Genomic DNA, 16,679 nt, shown 5'->3' with positions numbered 1-16,679 from the left:
TCCAGAGATCATTAACCAACGCGACCAATGCCGTTTCCGTGCTGTGCCCCGGCCTGAAACCCGACTGGTATGGGTCTAGATAGACAGTTTCATCCAGGTGTCGGGGGAATTGCTGTGCAACCACACTCTCGACAACCTTCGCCATAAAGCGAAGGTTGGAGACCGGGCGATAGTTAGCCAACTCATCTGGGTTCAGGGATGAAGAATGCTGGAATGGAACAGCTGGAATCCCAGCAATAATGTACCCTGGGTTGTCCTCAGCTTTTAAGTCACTCAGATGCCCACCCTCCAATTTCTATCTAATCCACATGGGAGGATAACACAGAGCTGGGACTTGGAGATGGGTTATGTATGCTAACTAGTGGGAGGAGGGGAATAAAGATGTGGCATTTTGTCCTGATTATAAGCTCTATTTGATACTCTGGTTGTGGTTGAAAAGGAGGAACTGCAGGAAGAGTGTCCTTGTCAACAGGTCAGTAAGAACAATGCTTGTGACCATGGCTACTGGGCTGCTTGGGGGTGTGGCCTTTACTTGATCAAAAGTGATCTGCCCAGGTTTCTGAAGAATGGAAGGCTTGGTGCCTTTTTCTAAGATTTAAAAGTGAGGTGAATGTGCCCAGCAACAGAGCTGATTCCTGAAAGAAGGACACTGGTTCCTGGACAAAATGTTGAGGTAAGATGTGATCCTGTTGCTTACGCTCTTTGCTTTTATGCACAAAGGCGATTTTCTATATCAGTAAGAGTTCTATATTATAAAACTCAAATCTAGTATTGCTTCAATCCTTCGAAGTTGCTAAGTTAGCAATGCAGGTAAGTCCTTGATTTACAACCACAATTGAGCCCCGAATTTCTGTTGCTAAGTGAGACCTTTGTTAAGTGAGTTTTGCTCCATTTTACAATCTTTCTTGCCACAGCTGTTAAGTGAATCACCATAGTTAAGTTAGTAACACAGTTGTCAAGTGAATCTGGCTTTCCCATGGATTTCACCACAATGATGACTTGATAATGTATGATGACTGTCAGAGCCTTTTCCTTTCCTTCTAATCCTTCTAAATCCGAATTGAATTCTCTTCTCTCCCTGGGTTCTGCCATACTCCTGGAGGGGAGGGGGAAGCGCTTGGAGGTTATTGCCTTGTGTTTCCTCTATCGCTACAATGTAACACAGACATGTCAAACACAAGGCCCAGGGGCCGGATGCGGCCCACGAAGTGGTTTCATGTGGCCTGCGAAGCCATCCTGGAAATAGTGAGGGAACGGCCCCCGCTGCCTTGGCCCTGGCCCTGGCCGGCCGGAAGCCAATGTACAATTTTGTGGTGGCCATCTATGCTGAAACGCATTCAGTCTTAGCTCCACAAGGCCGTCTAGAAACAGTGAGGAACCAGCCCCTGCCGTGTCGCCCCCCCCGGGTGCATGCTGGGGAGGTGTCACCCTTTGTGAGGAATGAAGAAATGGACCATGCCTTGGTGTTTGGTGCCAGTCCCACCCCCTTCTGCCAGAGACCCTCAGATCTATCCCACTCCTGCCCAGGCCCCCACAGGCATCCTTGACGCGAACGATGTAGAGCTGACCATGCCCACCCAGTAGGCCACACCCACTCCATCCACGCCCACCCAATAGGCCACACTCACCCTGGCCACACACCCCCACCCCCCCAAGGGCAACCGCAATGCTGATGCGGTCCTCAATGAAATTGAGTTTGACACCCCTGATGTAACACTTCGCTGTTTCTACATTTCTTCCTCTGTGAACTTTCTCTCCCCTGTTGTCAACTAGTAAAGGGGGGAGGAGAATGGACCTCCGGCAACTGCTTTATCTCCGCGTTGGCAAGGGAAGGTGCGAAAAGCCACCTAAACATCGCTGCAGCCCGGAGATGGACTGATGTTATCTCCTTTTTTCCCACAATGAACTTAACACCCTGGGATAGGCCTGTTTGAACTGACTGGATGAACTATGGGGTGGGGTTATGCTTGGGATACTTTTTAACCTATCGATCTGGCGGGAAACCCTCAGATCCTGTCTATTATGCCTGCTATCTGCTTCTCCTAATAAAAGTTCCTTTTGGAAGAAACTGCTTCCACGAGTTCTACTTTCTTGGGATAAGGTATTGAAGTGGGCCCTGATAATGACTCCGTGTCATCCATTATTACTTTTTCTTCATGTAAATAATAATCCTGATTTCCTTTAGAGGGCTACTGCAAGTGTAGCTATGACAAGTGTTATAGTTAAATAAATTTTTAAGTTAAATACATAATAAATACGTAAAGTTAATAAATATAATAGTTCCAAAGCATCTGAGGGCATGACAAGGATATAACTTATCAAAGAAACATCCAATTTGAAAAATTTTCTCTCATTGAAAATGATCAGTGGAACAGCTTGCCTCCAGACGTTGTGGTGCTCCATCCCTGAGGGTTTTGGAAGGGAAAAAGGACAACCATTTATGTAGAATGGTAGCTCGAGCAGGGGCTGGACTAGAAGACCTCCAAGGTCTCTTCCAATTCTGTATTGTGACTTTGCTTGTCAGAAAGTTGCAAAAGATGATCACGTGACCCCAAGACCCTGCAACCGTCACAAATATGAACCAGTTGCTAAGCATCCGAATTTTGGTCATGTGACCATGGGGATGCTATGACAGTCGCAAGTATGAAAAACAGTCATAAATCCCTTTTTTCATTGCCACTGTAACTTTAGTCACTAAATGAATGATTGTAAATCAAGGATTACTTGCAGTCTATTGATTTTTCAAATGAAGCTTCATCCCACTTCTACAATTGGATAGAGCAATAAGAGGAACCATTGCGCACACTGCCAAATATTTTTAAAAAGTGGTGTTTTAAAAGTCTTTGTAATCCTTGGGGTGACATATATGGGGCATTTTTCAGAGTCTTTGGGATAAAAAGCTGGGGCTGTTATGAATGCCTGGATGCTGAGCTACTTCAAACTTTTATCAGTGGAAGCATATTTAGCAGTCAATATCCTTTTTAAGGATGTATTTCATGTCTAAACCGATTTGCTCTAATAATCTGTTGTCCTTAAGAATCCTTAGAATTTCTGGTCTTGAATAAAGCTGCATTATATAACATTTCTGCAGGAGGAAGCCGTGGGTGTATATGGGATTTATATTAACACTCTCTGGCTGTAAACTAAGAAAAGTATGATGCTTTTGTGTTTGTTTTTGAGACTGGAAATCTCTCTCTATTCTGAAAAGTTTGCATGTGACACTGTTTGATAAGATCAAGTCCGTACCAAGATCAAGTGCTGCCTGTTGAAATCCTTGGGCTCTGTAATTGAAAATGCATGTTAAATTCCCATTACTCTTTGCAATGCAATAATTGTTATTTGCATGATTTATGTGAGGATCCTATTTGTATTCTGATTCAGATGGATGACCTACATCCAACTGTTTTTGAAACCGTTCCAAATCATTCATGTCAAGAGTGTGGCATGTATACCTGCATGCAAGGGAACTTAAATCAACCCAGTGCTCTTCTGGATATATATTTTAATTGCTTCTATATTGCAGCCCTCCTCCACTTTTTCTTTGCTATGTACTAACACTGGTTGAAAGCTTGCAAGCACTAAAGTGACCACCTTTTGAACATAAAAAAGCAGAATCAAATCATTTTGCTCTTTGTCAAGCACCAATTGCATCTCATTGCATCAGGAAGCTGGAGCTGTATATTTTGGACTTGAGCAATTGAATACAATAATTGAACTATTGAATCATTGCTTACTTTGTAATAGCTTTAATACTTTTCAGCAGTGCTTTTTTTGTAAAAAAAAAAAAAAAAAAAAAAAAGGTGCCGGAACTCACACACTTCATACAACCCACCTTGCCTACCCTACAAGGTTCCATCCAAACAAGGTGCCGGAACTCTGTTCTGGGCGTTCTATGACAAAAAAAGCCCTGCTTCTCAGGTGCAAGCCTTTCTCAAGTTCCTTCCTTCCTTCCTTCCTTCCTTCCTTCCTTCCTTTGTCTAAGCCAGTGGTGGCGAAACTATGGCACGGGTGCCAGAGGCGGCACTCAGAGCCCTCTCTGTGGGCACGCGCGTCATCGCCCCAGTCCTAGGCCTTCAGCTGGGTTTTATAAAACCTTTTCGCATTAGGCCTCCGTCGCCATGTGCAAAAAAAAAAAGGTTCAATCAATCAGTCAATTTCAACTTCTCGTGGGAAAAAAAAGTTCTTGCAAAGTTGGAATTGATTTATTGAACTTTTTAGTCCCAACCAGTCTGCCGTTACCACTGCAGCCATGCCCACCCATTTAGCCACGCCTACCCAATTGGCCACACCCAGCCAATGGGCCACACCCACCCGGCACTTGACGATGCATAAGTGGGTTTTGGGTTGCAGTTTGGGCACTCAGTCTCTAAAAGGTTTGCCATCACTGGTCTAAGCATTAAACCCAAGCTGTGTGACAACCAAATTATCTGTATCTTTTCACTCATAAAACTCAAGCCTTCTCTTCAGCAACTTCCACAATTCAGATTTCTCATGATTAAGAAGGAGGTCCTGGCAGAATAGAAAACTCAAGTTAACAAACCAAGTTACATGTTAAAGGAAAAGCAAAATGCTGGCAAAATCAGTGGTGAATTTACTTTGATTAGAATTATCTTCTTAAAGAATGGAAGGAAAACAGCTTCCGCAGGAAAATGCTACCAACTTCTAGATGATAGTTGTAATATAAAATAATATTTATTTAGTTCTTATAGCAGATAATTAAAAATCATTTAGTTCTTCAGTGAGACTTTAGACATTCTAGCAGTTTTCCCCTGTGCATTTAAGTAGCATTGATAGTAGATGCATACTCTTGCTAGCATTTAGGGGGACACCACTCTGTCCAGCACTTCATGTCTCAATTGCCTAGGCTACCCACCTGCTTGTCCCCCAATTCTTTCAGCTAAAACAGATCCAGAAATAGTATACCAAAGCAAAGCAATGGATCCAACTTAGACCTCAGAGGCATTTATTGAATATAAGATAAGATACAGCCTTGTACCTTCTTTAGATTATAATTTATAATGAAGGTATCAAAGTGGTAGGCAGCTTCTACCTTTTAGGATCAACCATCAACAGAATAGCAACAAGCAGTCAAGAAATACACCACAGTCTTGCACTTGGCTGAGCATCCATGAAAGCCATGAAAAAGATATTCAGAATATGTGATTTGTAGACCTACAAAGATCAGAATAGTGCAAACAATGGTATTCCCTATGATAGTGACACTCTATGGAAGTATATGTTGATAGGAAGAGTATTGAACACTTGTCAATTTTGGTGCTGGAAAAGATGCCTGAGAATATCATGGACAGCCAAGCAAACCAACTGATGAATCATTGAATGAATCACCCCAGATTTCTCACTCTCACAAATGATCAGGTTCAAATGAACATACTTTGAACAAATTATCACACTTTGGATACTTATGCAAAGGCCCAGTTCTCTGAAAACTCTAATGGTGGGAAAGGTAGAAGGAAAGAGACGACCAATAGCAAGGCAGATGGACTCAGTTACAGTAACGATGAGTTGGAAGAGCAGTAGGATTAGGTTAGGAACAGATCGTAGGGAATATCTATGTAGTTGCCAAGGATCAGCACCAGTTTGATGGCACATAGTTGCTTTCTTTGGAAGTATGCCCATTTGGTGGGAGATGGAGAGGATAATCTGGACAACCATTTGTCTGAAATGCTATAGGGCAGTGTTTCTCAACCTGTGGGTCGGGACCCCATTTGGGGTCGATCGACCATTTCATGGGTGTCGCCAAGCAAGGCTGTCCGCCATTTTTTTTGACCGCCATTTTTTTTGTCCGCCATTTTTTTTCCCTTTTCCGGTGGGTGCCTTACCTCCCTTGGGCTGGGCCAGCTGGTGGTCGGCCTGCTCCGTCTCTGCCGCTTGCCAGCTATGCCTCGGCCGGCGCAGGGGGCAGAACCACACATGCGCGGCGCTCCCGGGCAGGGAAAGTCCTCGACTTACGACCGGTTGGGTAGTCCTCGACTTATGACCGGTTTAGTCCTCAACTTACGACCGGTTTAGTCCTCGACTTATGACCGGTTTAGTCCTCGACTTACGACCGGTTGGGGTCGCGGCATTAAAAAGATTGAGAACCACTGCTATAGGGTTTCCTGCTTGAACAGGGCGTTGGAATATGTCTCATGTCTTTTATTCTGTTATTTTGTTATGATAGAATGGATACCAATGGCGAAGATCAAGAAATGTGGGCCCAGCTGATGGCCACTCCAGCAGCTAAGCTGATAGAAGCACAGAAAAGAGCAGAAAAGTTTACTGAAGAAAGAGAGGTATGATGTTGCATTTGTTTCCATAGCTACAGTATGTGCAACTGAACAGTAAGGGGTTGATATAAATGTAATGGTGGTACAAGACAAATATAATAAGGTGTACTGCGGGAGTCTGGGAGACCAAATTTTTTTCAACCGAAATGCTAAAACGGATGCTAGGAGAAGATTTGTGGTTAAATTTCATGCTTAAAACTGGAGTTGTTTGCTTTTTAAAAAAGTCAAACATATTTTGTCTCCAGCAACGAAAATTCATAAAATTTGTATTGGTAGAATAATAGAGGGTATGCAGCTGTGAGGCCAAATTGTTTTCAGCCAAAATGCTAAAATGGATGCTAGTAGCAGATCTGTGGTTAAATTTCATGGGAAAAATAGTGTTGTTTGCTTTTTTAAAAAACAAATCATATTTCATCTCCAGCAACGAAAATTCATAACATTTGTTTTGCCAAGGTCAGAGATGCGGGAGACTGGCAGGCCAACATTTTTGTCAACCGAAATAATAAAACAGATGCCAGGATCTATTTCGTAGTTAAATTTATTGGGAAAAATGATATTGGTTCCTTTTTTAAAAAAATAAACCATATTTCATCTCTGGTGACAAAAATTCATAAAAGTCAAACATATTACATATACAGCGACAAAAATTCATAAAATTCATATTGGTAGAATAAGGGTTAGTGCAGCTGCAAGGCCAAAAACCTTTTCAACCAAAATACTAAAACTGACGCTAGGACCAGATTCGTTTCATGGGGGAAATGGTGTTGGCTGGTTTTTTAAAAAAATAAATCATATTTCGTCTCCGGTGATGAAAATTCGTAAATTCTGTATTAGTAGAATAAGCCACGAGGCCAAAACATTTTTTCAGCCAAAAAGCTAAAACGGATGCTAGGACCAGATTTGTGGTTAAATTTCATGGGGAAAATGGTGTTACTTGTTTTTTAAAAAATAAACCATAATTTTGTCTCTGGCAACGAAAATTGATACAATTTATATTGGTAGAATAAGGGATGCATGCAGCCATGAGGCCCACATTTTGTTCAACCGAAATGCTAAAACAGATGTTATGACCCGATTTGTGGTTAAATTTCATCGGGAAAATGGTGTTGGTTGCTTTTAAAAAAAAATAAGCCATATTTCATCTCCGGTGATGAAAATTCGTAAAATTCATATTGGTAAAATAAGGGGTGCATGCTTCTCTCACTGCTTCTCTCACAGAAACCTCTCTCTTCTCCTCTCTCTTTCTCCATCCCCTTCTCTTTCCCCATCATCTTTTTTCCCCTCTCCCTCTCCCGCCAAAACCTCCTCCTTTTATATCGTCTCCTCTCTCCCCACTCCTCCTCCTTTTCTCTTCTGGGTCTGCTGGAAGCGCTGATCAGCATGCAGCCGCATGCGCCAATCCTGGGGCCTCTGCTTTGCCCCAGCAGCTCCAGCTGACTCTCTCATCCCAAGGCCTGTCTGCTCCCAGTGATAGCAGAGGCTGCCGGAAGTGCCAATCAGCTGGACCTGCGCGTGCTGATCCTGGGCCCTCAGCAGAACTTGAGGAACACCATAGCTCTAGCTCAGGGCTTTTCAACCTTTTCACCCATTGTACCACTTTTAGGCTATGGCAACATCTGAGTACCACCAATTGCCTAACAAGGTGTCAAAAACTTGATGATAAAAAAAAAAAGGAAAAAAGTAATACAGGTAGTCCTCGACTTACAACAGTTCGCTTAGTGACTGTTGGAAGTTACAATGGCACTGGAAAAAGTGCCCCCCAAGCCACAGCCGAGCAAGACACCTGTCTGCCCACCCGGCAGCACTCTTCCTCTTGTCCAAGGTTTCCATTGTTGTGAGCATTTCTGTTGAGGATTGGCAGCGGGGGTGGTGTGGGGGGATGTTTGGTTTTTATTCCCCCCATCTGCTGGGTGGTTGCAGCAGGTTTTGATCACTTCACATGACCCTGGGACACTATGATCGTCATAAATATGAATCAGTTGCCAAGCATCTGAATGTAAAGCACAAGACCCTGGAGATGCTGCAACATTCCAGCTGATTGGCGTTTCTTCTGGGCTCAGCAGAAGCACCAGGATCAGCACCAAGCTCCAGCTGGAGCCTGGCGCTGATCCTGGTGCTTCCACTGAGCCCTGACAGTCCCAAAGAAGTGCTGATCCTGGTGCTTCCGCTGAGCTCCAGCCATCTCTCGCTCAGGCTTGTGCGGTGCTGCCACTGGTTCAGCAAATTCCCCTCCCCCACTACCACTTTTCTAGGATGGTCGCGTACCACCTGCCAGGTGCCAATGTACCACAGGTGGTACCCGTACCACTGGTTGAAAAGCCTTGCTCTAGCTGACTCTCCCCCAGGCCTCTCTGGTGCTGCCTCCACTTCAGTTCATCAGAAGTTCCACTGCTTCAGCTCATCCCCTCCGCTACACTTGTCTAAGTCGCGTACCACCTGCCAGGTGCCAAAATACCACCAGTGGTACACCTACCACCAGTTGAAACGCCCTATTCTATCCAATCCCCTGCTCAGGCAGGAAACCATAACATTTCAGACAAATTGTTGTCCAGTCTCATCTTAAAAACCTCCAGTGTTAAAGCACACAAAACTTCTGGAGGCAAATCATTCCACTGATTAATTGTTCTCTCAGGAAATTTCTCCTTAGTTCTAAGTTGGTTCTCTCCTTGATTAGTTTCCATCCATTGCTTCTTGTCCTGCCTTCAGATGCTTTGGAGAATAGCTTGACCCCCCTCTTCTTAGTGGCAGCCCCTCAAATATTGGAGCACTGCTATCATGTCACCTAGTCCTTCTTCTCATTAAACTTGACATACCCAATTCCTCTAACCGTACTTTGTTTTAACCTCCAGTCTATATTTTTAAAGCTTCCAGTTTTGAAAATCCTACTTGGTCATTTCCCCACTGCTAATTTAAAGGACAAGCAAACCACTTCCCTTGTATTAGCAAAAGGGATGACCTTTGTCAATTTCTTCATACAAATTGTAAACTCCAACCTGATTCTGTAGTGTTTGTGGTGGTTCAGTGTCAAGGTACTGGTGGCCTGTGCTAAAGTACTCCCCAGTTCCCAGCCCCTCTGAAGTTGGCTGCCTTCCCCCTTGTTAGTGTCATCAAGCTACACCTTAGGTATACTCACATATCTGGCAACATCCAAATGGCAGCTATCTAATTTACAGTATATGCTCTAAAAAGTCTGCAAGGCGTCATACATTTCACAACCTTACTGCTGTGGTGGGATGCTGTCAGATTCAGCAGGAAAAACACTTTTAATCTGCACTTCAGTGTAATGAAACTAAACCAAGAGAAAACCACCTTCTGATCATCAAGGGGTAACATCTGCATTCTCAGGGCATTTGGGGATAGGAGCTCAGTGTCTAAACTAGAGTTTTTCAACTCTGGTAACTCTAAGATATGTGGACTTCAACTCCCAGAATTACCCAGCCAGCTTAGAATTTGTCATACTAGTTAAGGAATTCTGGGAGTTGAAGTCCACACTTTTTAGAATCGCCAGGGTTGAGAAATGCTGGTCTGGTCTATGTATTACCATGAAGAGTCCCTTCCAAATCAATGTTTCTATATTTAAATGAAGGTGAAATGAAAGCACCAAAGATTTATATGCCATACAGACCTTGTAGGATTGACCACAATATGTGAGGGAGCAATAAAAAAAAGTCAAAATGTTAGCCATGACAGCTTGTTCTAAGCCCTGTTTCTTTTATCTGTGCAAACTTAAACTCACCCAAGCAAGCTGCAACCTTGATTTCAGTAAAAGTGAGAAAAGAATGCAACTGTCATATCATTTATGCTTTGAAAATAACCAGAATTGTAATATTTCTGTTTCAGCTCAGAACTGAGTAGCATATCTGTGTGTATGCCAGGTAGTTATAGCTGAAATAACAAATCAGCCACATATATGTTCTCCCCAGATACATAAAGCCTGCAAGGAGCTGATGCAATGCACAGTCCTCACTAGAATTATCTATGGAGACCAGCATTGGAGGCTAGCAGAAGCTCTTGCCAATCTCGCTCACAGTTACCTTATCCTACAAGGTAAGGCATTTTTTTGCCATGATCCCTCCAGAAAAAAAGGGGATCTAAAATGCTATGGATGCTCTGTTCCTGAGACCAGGCCCTAGCCATGTGATTTGCATGCTTTCATTTTCTTTCCTTTTGTTGGGAATGACTGGAGTTATACTCTAAAATTTTGGAAGAGTACCAAGATGAAAGAGATTGGGCCCAAACCCATGAAGCTACGACCATTTCTCTTACTCATAAGAAGAGACATGTGGTAGTTGTTACTGTACTGGGAAAAAATCAGGAATCTGACAGCCCCTTTCCCAAGCAACGTATTTTATTAAAAGGCACAAGCTTTCATGAATTTCATGAGTTGCACAAAAGCTTATGCTTTTTAAAGACAGCTGGACTGCCATCTGTCAGAAATGGTCTCTTGCTTGGGTGGCGGGGTTGTGGTTCTTAACCTTTTTGAACGAATCGCCCCCTTGAGCCAATGAGGAAGTTGTCATCGCCCCCCTCCCCCAACATAACCTCTCAATCACAACATAGGAAATAATTCTTCAATTTATGCAAACACTTTTTTTGTTTTCTTTAAAATTGTCATCAGGACATATCAATGCAAATAATTTATTTCCAGTCTTTTCCCCATATCTCAACTGTGTGAAAAATTTTGGTGCCATCCATCACTTTATTCCCAAACTTCGTGATACATGTATTTCATTATTATCTTATTTATTCAAGACACTTAAATGTAATGACCACTGAAAACAAAATTCAATTGCAAGAAAGTGAAATGCCCCCCCAACAACAGTAACATTACAAGTGAAATGTAAGATGCAAAAAGAAATATAAAAAGGGCATAAGAACAAACCACGATGCAGGAACTAAGAATTTCAAGATGAAAACTCTGAAACTCCCCCCTTCTTTCTCCAGGTAAGGAGAGAGAGAGAGGGGGAGAGGCACTTGCGCTTCCTCTCTCTCTCTCTTTCCTCTCTCTTTCTCTCTTTTTCTCTTTCCCCTCTTCCTCTCTCTTTGCTCTCCCTCCCTCCCCCCTTCTTTCTCCAGGTGAGGAGAGAGAGAGGGAGAGAGAGAGGCACTTGCGCTTCCTCTCTTTCCTCTCTCTTTCTCTCTATCTTTTTCTCTTTCCTCTCTCCCTCTCTCTTTCCTCTCCCTTCCTCCCCTTCTTTCTCCAGGCAAGAAGAGAGAAAGATAGAGGGAGAGAGAGGCACTTGTGCTTCCTCTCTCTCTCTTTCCTCTCTCTTTTTCTCTCTCTCTCTTTCCTCTCCCTCCCTCCCCCCTTCTTTCTCCAGGTGAGGAGAGAGAGAGAGAGAGAGAGAGAGAGAGAGGCACTTGCGCTTCCTCTCTCTCTCTTTCCTCTCTCTTTTTCTCTTTCCCCTCTTCCTCTCTCTTTCCTCTCCCTCCCTTTCTCCCCCCCATCTTCTGCTCACCTCACATTCTTCGCTGACAAAGCAGCCGGGACTCTGGCGCGCCTTCCCAGCCAGCTGGGCCAATGGTCCCGCGGCTGGAGATCGCAGGGGCTGCTCTCTCTCAGGGCCGTGGCTTGCGGGAAGGCTGGCCTGCTCAGCAGAGGCTCTGGCGGGCTGCTCCCAGTGGGGATTCCAGGCTTCCCCGTGCGGTTGCCCGACCACGTGTACCTCGGATGGGGCCAGCCAGGGAAAGGGACTTCCTGGCCGCGCTTCTCCCAGAGGGCGGGGCGTCTGGGCACAGGGCCAATCAGGAGCCCTGCGAGGGGGCAAATCCACATGAGAGAGAAAGAGAGAGAGAAGCACAAGTGCCTCTCTCTGTCTCTCTCTACAAATGGCGGAGGACGCTCGGAGCTGCAGGGGAAGGCTCAAAAGTGTCCCCAAAACATCTTGCTCCATCGCCCCCTATCGCCCCCTTTTCGTTCCATCGCCCCCACGCCGCCCCTTTTTGTTCCATCGCCCCCCTGAAAAATGAAATCGCCCCCTGGGGGGCGGTACCACCCAGGTTAAGAACCACTGGCTCACTAGATGACCTACAAGATCCCTTCCAACTTTGTTATTCTAATTCTAATTCTAATAAGCATAACCTTTTTTGTCTGTCAGAAAAAGGCCACCAAATTCTGATTTCATTCCTTTTAACGTCATTGACAGCATCCTCTTTCTTTTTTAAAAAAAATATTTTCATTTAAAAAAATTCTTAATATAAAATGCAAATATAAATAAAGACAATGAAAAAAGGGAAGGAAAAGAATAGAGGGGGTAAAATGAGGAAAGAGAAAAACCAAAACAAAAAACAGTGATTTCCCATATTTTTTGGTGCAGTAACGTACCTAATAAAGTGGTAGTATATTTTTTTACTTATACCAAATAGTAACTATTAATACTTTCTATAGCAATAACCCACTGGATCACCAACAGCATCCCCTTTCTGATATATTTCAAAAAGAATTGCCCATTTTCCTCCTGTCCTGGCAACATTACCTTGCCTTTAACACATAGCAATTGATCAAATAATAATTGGCCTATTTTTATTTTATTTTATTTTTCTCCCTATTTTATTTTTATAAATAACTCAAGATGATGAACATTTCTAATATGCCTTCCTACTCTTTTCTCCACAACAACAATTCTGTGAGGTGGGTTGGGCTGAGAGAGAGTGACTGGCCCAAAGTCACCCAGCTGGCTTTCGTGTCTAAGATGGGACTAGAACTCACCGTCTCCTGGTTTCTAGCCTGATGTTTTAACTACTGGACCAAACTGGCTCTATGTGGCTGCTATTACGTGACTTAACGGCACATAATCAAGCAGGGAAATTAATTAATACCTAGTGCCCATCAGTTATGGTCTTTAGCCTGAGACATTAGTACACGGGTCCCCAACCTATGGTCCGCGGCCTAGTACGGGGCTGCAGCCTGTTGGCCACCAGGCCCTGGGAATATCTGGTGAGCCCTGCCCCACTCACGGTAGCACCATCACATGGGCACTAGCAGCCCCATTTGCACATGTGGAGGGACGCTATCACTGCTGTCAGCGTGACACGGGTGCCAGCGGCCCATTTGTGCATGCATGCGGGCATCAGCGTGTGCACCATGGGCGTGTGTAGCCCACTTGCACATGTGTGCGCAGGCTAGTGCCACCGCCGTGCGTGTACCCATTTGTGCATGCGTGCACAGGGCTGCGCACATGCACATTTCCCTCCGGGCTGCCAAGCCAGAAAGGTTTGGGAACTCTGCTCTAGTAGATATGAGAACTAAATATATTTGCTGAGTATCAATAAACCAAATGGCACAAAAACAAATGCACGTTACCAATCAGGCAAATATCAGTTTCTCCTCTTCCCAAGAGCCAGTAGCAAACTGTAGGCAGTGAACAACTTTGATTTGAGTTTTCTCAAATCTCACCCAGAATCAGAGTTGAATAACATCATGACTTCCTCTCCCTACCTTATAAGGAACCGTGACATTTTTCAAGGATAGCCGTAGAAGAAAACAACAATCCTCAGATGTTAGGAGAAGAAATCTTTTAAATTAGCAAGCATCTACTAAGATGAGTCACAGGCAAGTGCAATGCAGGAGAAGAAAAAAGGTGCAGGCAACTCCAAGAATACACACTGAGAACAACAACAACAAAAGAACAGGGAAAGGAAAATACTAATCAGCAACCCAGAAGCTGAAATCTAAATAACCGGACCTGAACCAAGAGAGAAAATTACTAGATTGATGATCGGGGTGCATGTCTTCAAATGCATAGCAGTGATCATTCCAGGGATGTATTGCTGGAGTTGGGAGGAAATAGCTGGCTGTTGAAATCCTGCCATCTAGTGACTATTCTATATTTTCATCAAAGGCATACAGAACTAAAACCCAAGCCAATGAATTCATTGAGCTTTTTGGTAGGGTTGGCTACTCTACGCTTCTTTCTATTTTTGTTCAGTAATTTTATTAATTATTCCAGGTCTTCCGAGTCAAGCTATACACCATGCAAATTCGGCAAAATATATCCTCCTCTTCCTAAGGGGTGATACTTCTCCAGCATCCTCAGAGGAGAAAGGAACCATTTTGAGCACCCTGGTGACAATCTATTACACCTTGGGCATGGCAAATCTGATGCAGAAAGAATATCCTTGCCAATGGCCAGAGCAAAGGAGTTGCGTATGGGAAGAATAAATAAACCCTTTTGCACAGCTGATGGCTCAGAGTCTTTCCCTCTGTGGGATAAACCAGTGCTGGGATATGAATTTGATGGTTTGACAATATAAAATATATATGTAGTTAACCAGATAAATACATACTGGGGTGGAATGTAGTCTGGATTCCCAGAAGGGAGGGGCTGCATTCCAGAAGATCAAGAGGCAGCAAAGACTAGATACTTTGGTTGAAAGGAAAACACTCAAGCAGCTTTTCCCTAGGTGTTCTCACAGTGTATCTATAACGCTGCAAGTAGTTTGCTTTAGTTTGGCAAGATTTCTGTCTATAAGTGAGAAACAAGGAAACTGCTTAGAAGATACTCAGCGTGTCTTTCTTGCTTTTTGGAGCCTGACATATAAATTCATTCAGGGTAGAGAGGATGCCTGTTTGAAGCACTAGCCAGGCCTTTCTGTCTATAGCAGTGGTGGCGAACCTATGGCACGCATGCCAGAGGCGCACTCAGAGCCCTCTCTGATGGCACGCCTGCCACTACCGCCAGCAGCAGGCCGCCACTGCCGCCCGGAGCAGGAGCCCCGCCCAGCACAAAGGAGGCAAAGCAGCTGACTAGCAAGCTTGAGTAGAGGTGGTAGAGCAGAAGTCACCGACCATTGTCAATTGGTGGACTGGAAGAAAAGAGAGGGGGAAGCATTTTACATGCATGCATGCGTGCACAGGGCCGCGAGCATGCACACGCTGCAAATGGGGCAGAGTTAGTGCCTGCGTGATACTCACTAGCCCTGCCATGTTCTTGCGTGGTGCAGCGCCTTGTATCTGCACCCCATGGCGTGGTGGTGGCCGTTTTTGTGCCTTGCAGCACAGTGGCCCATTTTCGCGGCCCTGGTTTTTGCGTGCCAGAGGCAGCACTCAGAGGCGCCTCCCTGCCCCCCTCCCCTGAGGGCACCATAATGCTGATGCAGCCCTGATGCGATAAATAAGTGGGTTTTGGGTTACAGTTTGGGCACTCGGTCTCTAAAAGGTTTGCCATCACTGGTCTGTAGAAAAACTTTGGGTGGAGTCTGCTACAAGATGACCACTCACCCAATCAAGAACCTAGTAGCCCTTTGCATAGGAAGCCACAGTGAGTCACAGAAGACAGAAGCTATATACAGATTTGGCAATCACTAGAGGGCAGCAAAGAGATGCAGAAAGTGTTTAGCTCTTTGCTGCCCTCTACTGATCTCTTAAATTTTTACAACCCAGATCTGAGAGGCTTAGCATTATGCAGACCTGTCCTATTGCACATGAGAGAAAGTCTTGAGTCATTCTGTTGCCATTCCTCTCTAAGGGATGGTTGCGTGTGGTGCCTTGGACATCAGAATAATTTATTTCTTTGCTTGTTTGTTCAATTTATATTGTTGTCCCCTTGCCAGGGGGCTCTGAATGTAGCACAAAGTGTTTGTGTTGTTTTCTCATTTAGTCGCATTGGACTCTGTGTCCCCCCCCCCCGCCATCTGACCATCATTTGCCAGAGTTGTCTTTCAGCATTGCATATGTATGTGACTTATCTGCAAACTCATTGTCTGCTCTGCTCTCCTGTATTTAAATTGTGTAGAGTTTAAGACTTGGGTAACCAAAAGGCTGATAATCCAAAAGGGCCCCGAATCTAAAATGTGATATAAATAGGGCAATTTTTAGGCATAACATCAAAGTCTATGGAGGAATGTGCTGTGCTAGCCTGCATCTTCCTTTCATTTCAGTAGGTTTTGTACTGAATTTCCTTATGTAAATTCAGGCACCAAACGTCTGTCACCAGCATCAAAAATAAATGCATTGTCAAAGTCAACAACCTGCATCATTCAAAAGTTTTATTCTTTGCACTTGTTCTGAAACCTGAATCAAGATGCTTTGTAATCCAAGGCCAGACAGATGACTCAATAAAGATAATTGTAAAACAGATATTTATTCAGGAATACTGCTGAACTCACGTTTCTCAGTAGTTTCATCTGAATGTTCCATATCTGTTCATCTTTATAGGTAAAAAGCAATAATTCCTTCACATCAATTTCTAGCATGGGTTCAGACTGTGTGTATCCTCCGGTGATCCCATGCTTATCACAGACAAAGACATTCCAAACTGGCATGTAGCCAGCATATCCTGTGATGAACTTAGTAGCCCCTCCTACTGACCTGTTAACATGGGATTTACTGAATAGCTAAACTACATTACCCATAAGCCATCTCTTAAGGAGACAGCGCTTAACCTTATAAAT

At 44.0% G+C, this 16,679-nt stretch overlaps 1 protein-coding gene across 1 annotated transcript in view; it reads left to right on the top strand.

The window, feature by feature from the left end:
- The window catches only part of TTC23L (tetratricopeptide repeat domain 23 like), a 29,716-nt gene that overhangs the window by 6,942 nt on the left and 6,095 nt on the right, over positions 1-16,679 (top strand). Inside the window, exons 2-4 of the mRNA XM_029286180.1 lie at positions 6,182-6,293; positions 10,211-10,334; positions 14,237-14,399. Of these exons, the coding sequence (XP_029142013.1) occupies positions 6,182-6,293; positions 10,211-10,334; positions 14,237-14,399 (399 nt within the window). The remainder of the gene's footprint in view (positions 1-6,181; positions 6,294-10,210; positions 10,335-14,236; positions 14,400-16,679) is intronic.

This window comes from Protobothrops mucrosquamatus, unplaced genomic scaffold (genome assembly GCF_001527695.2).
Source record: "Protobothrops mucrosquamatus isolate PMUCROS unplaced genomic scaffold, P.Mucros_1.0 scaffold3052, whole genome shotgun sequence".
Lineage (NCBI taxonomy): Eukaryota > Metazoa > Chordata > Lepidosauria > Squamata > Viperidae > Protobothrops > Protobothrops mucrosquamatus.
The sequence above is the reverse complement of the archived record's forward strand: the minus strand, read 5'-3'. Positions and strand labels throughout refer to the sequence as shown.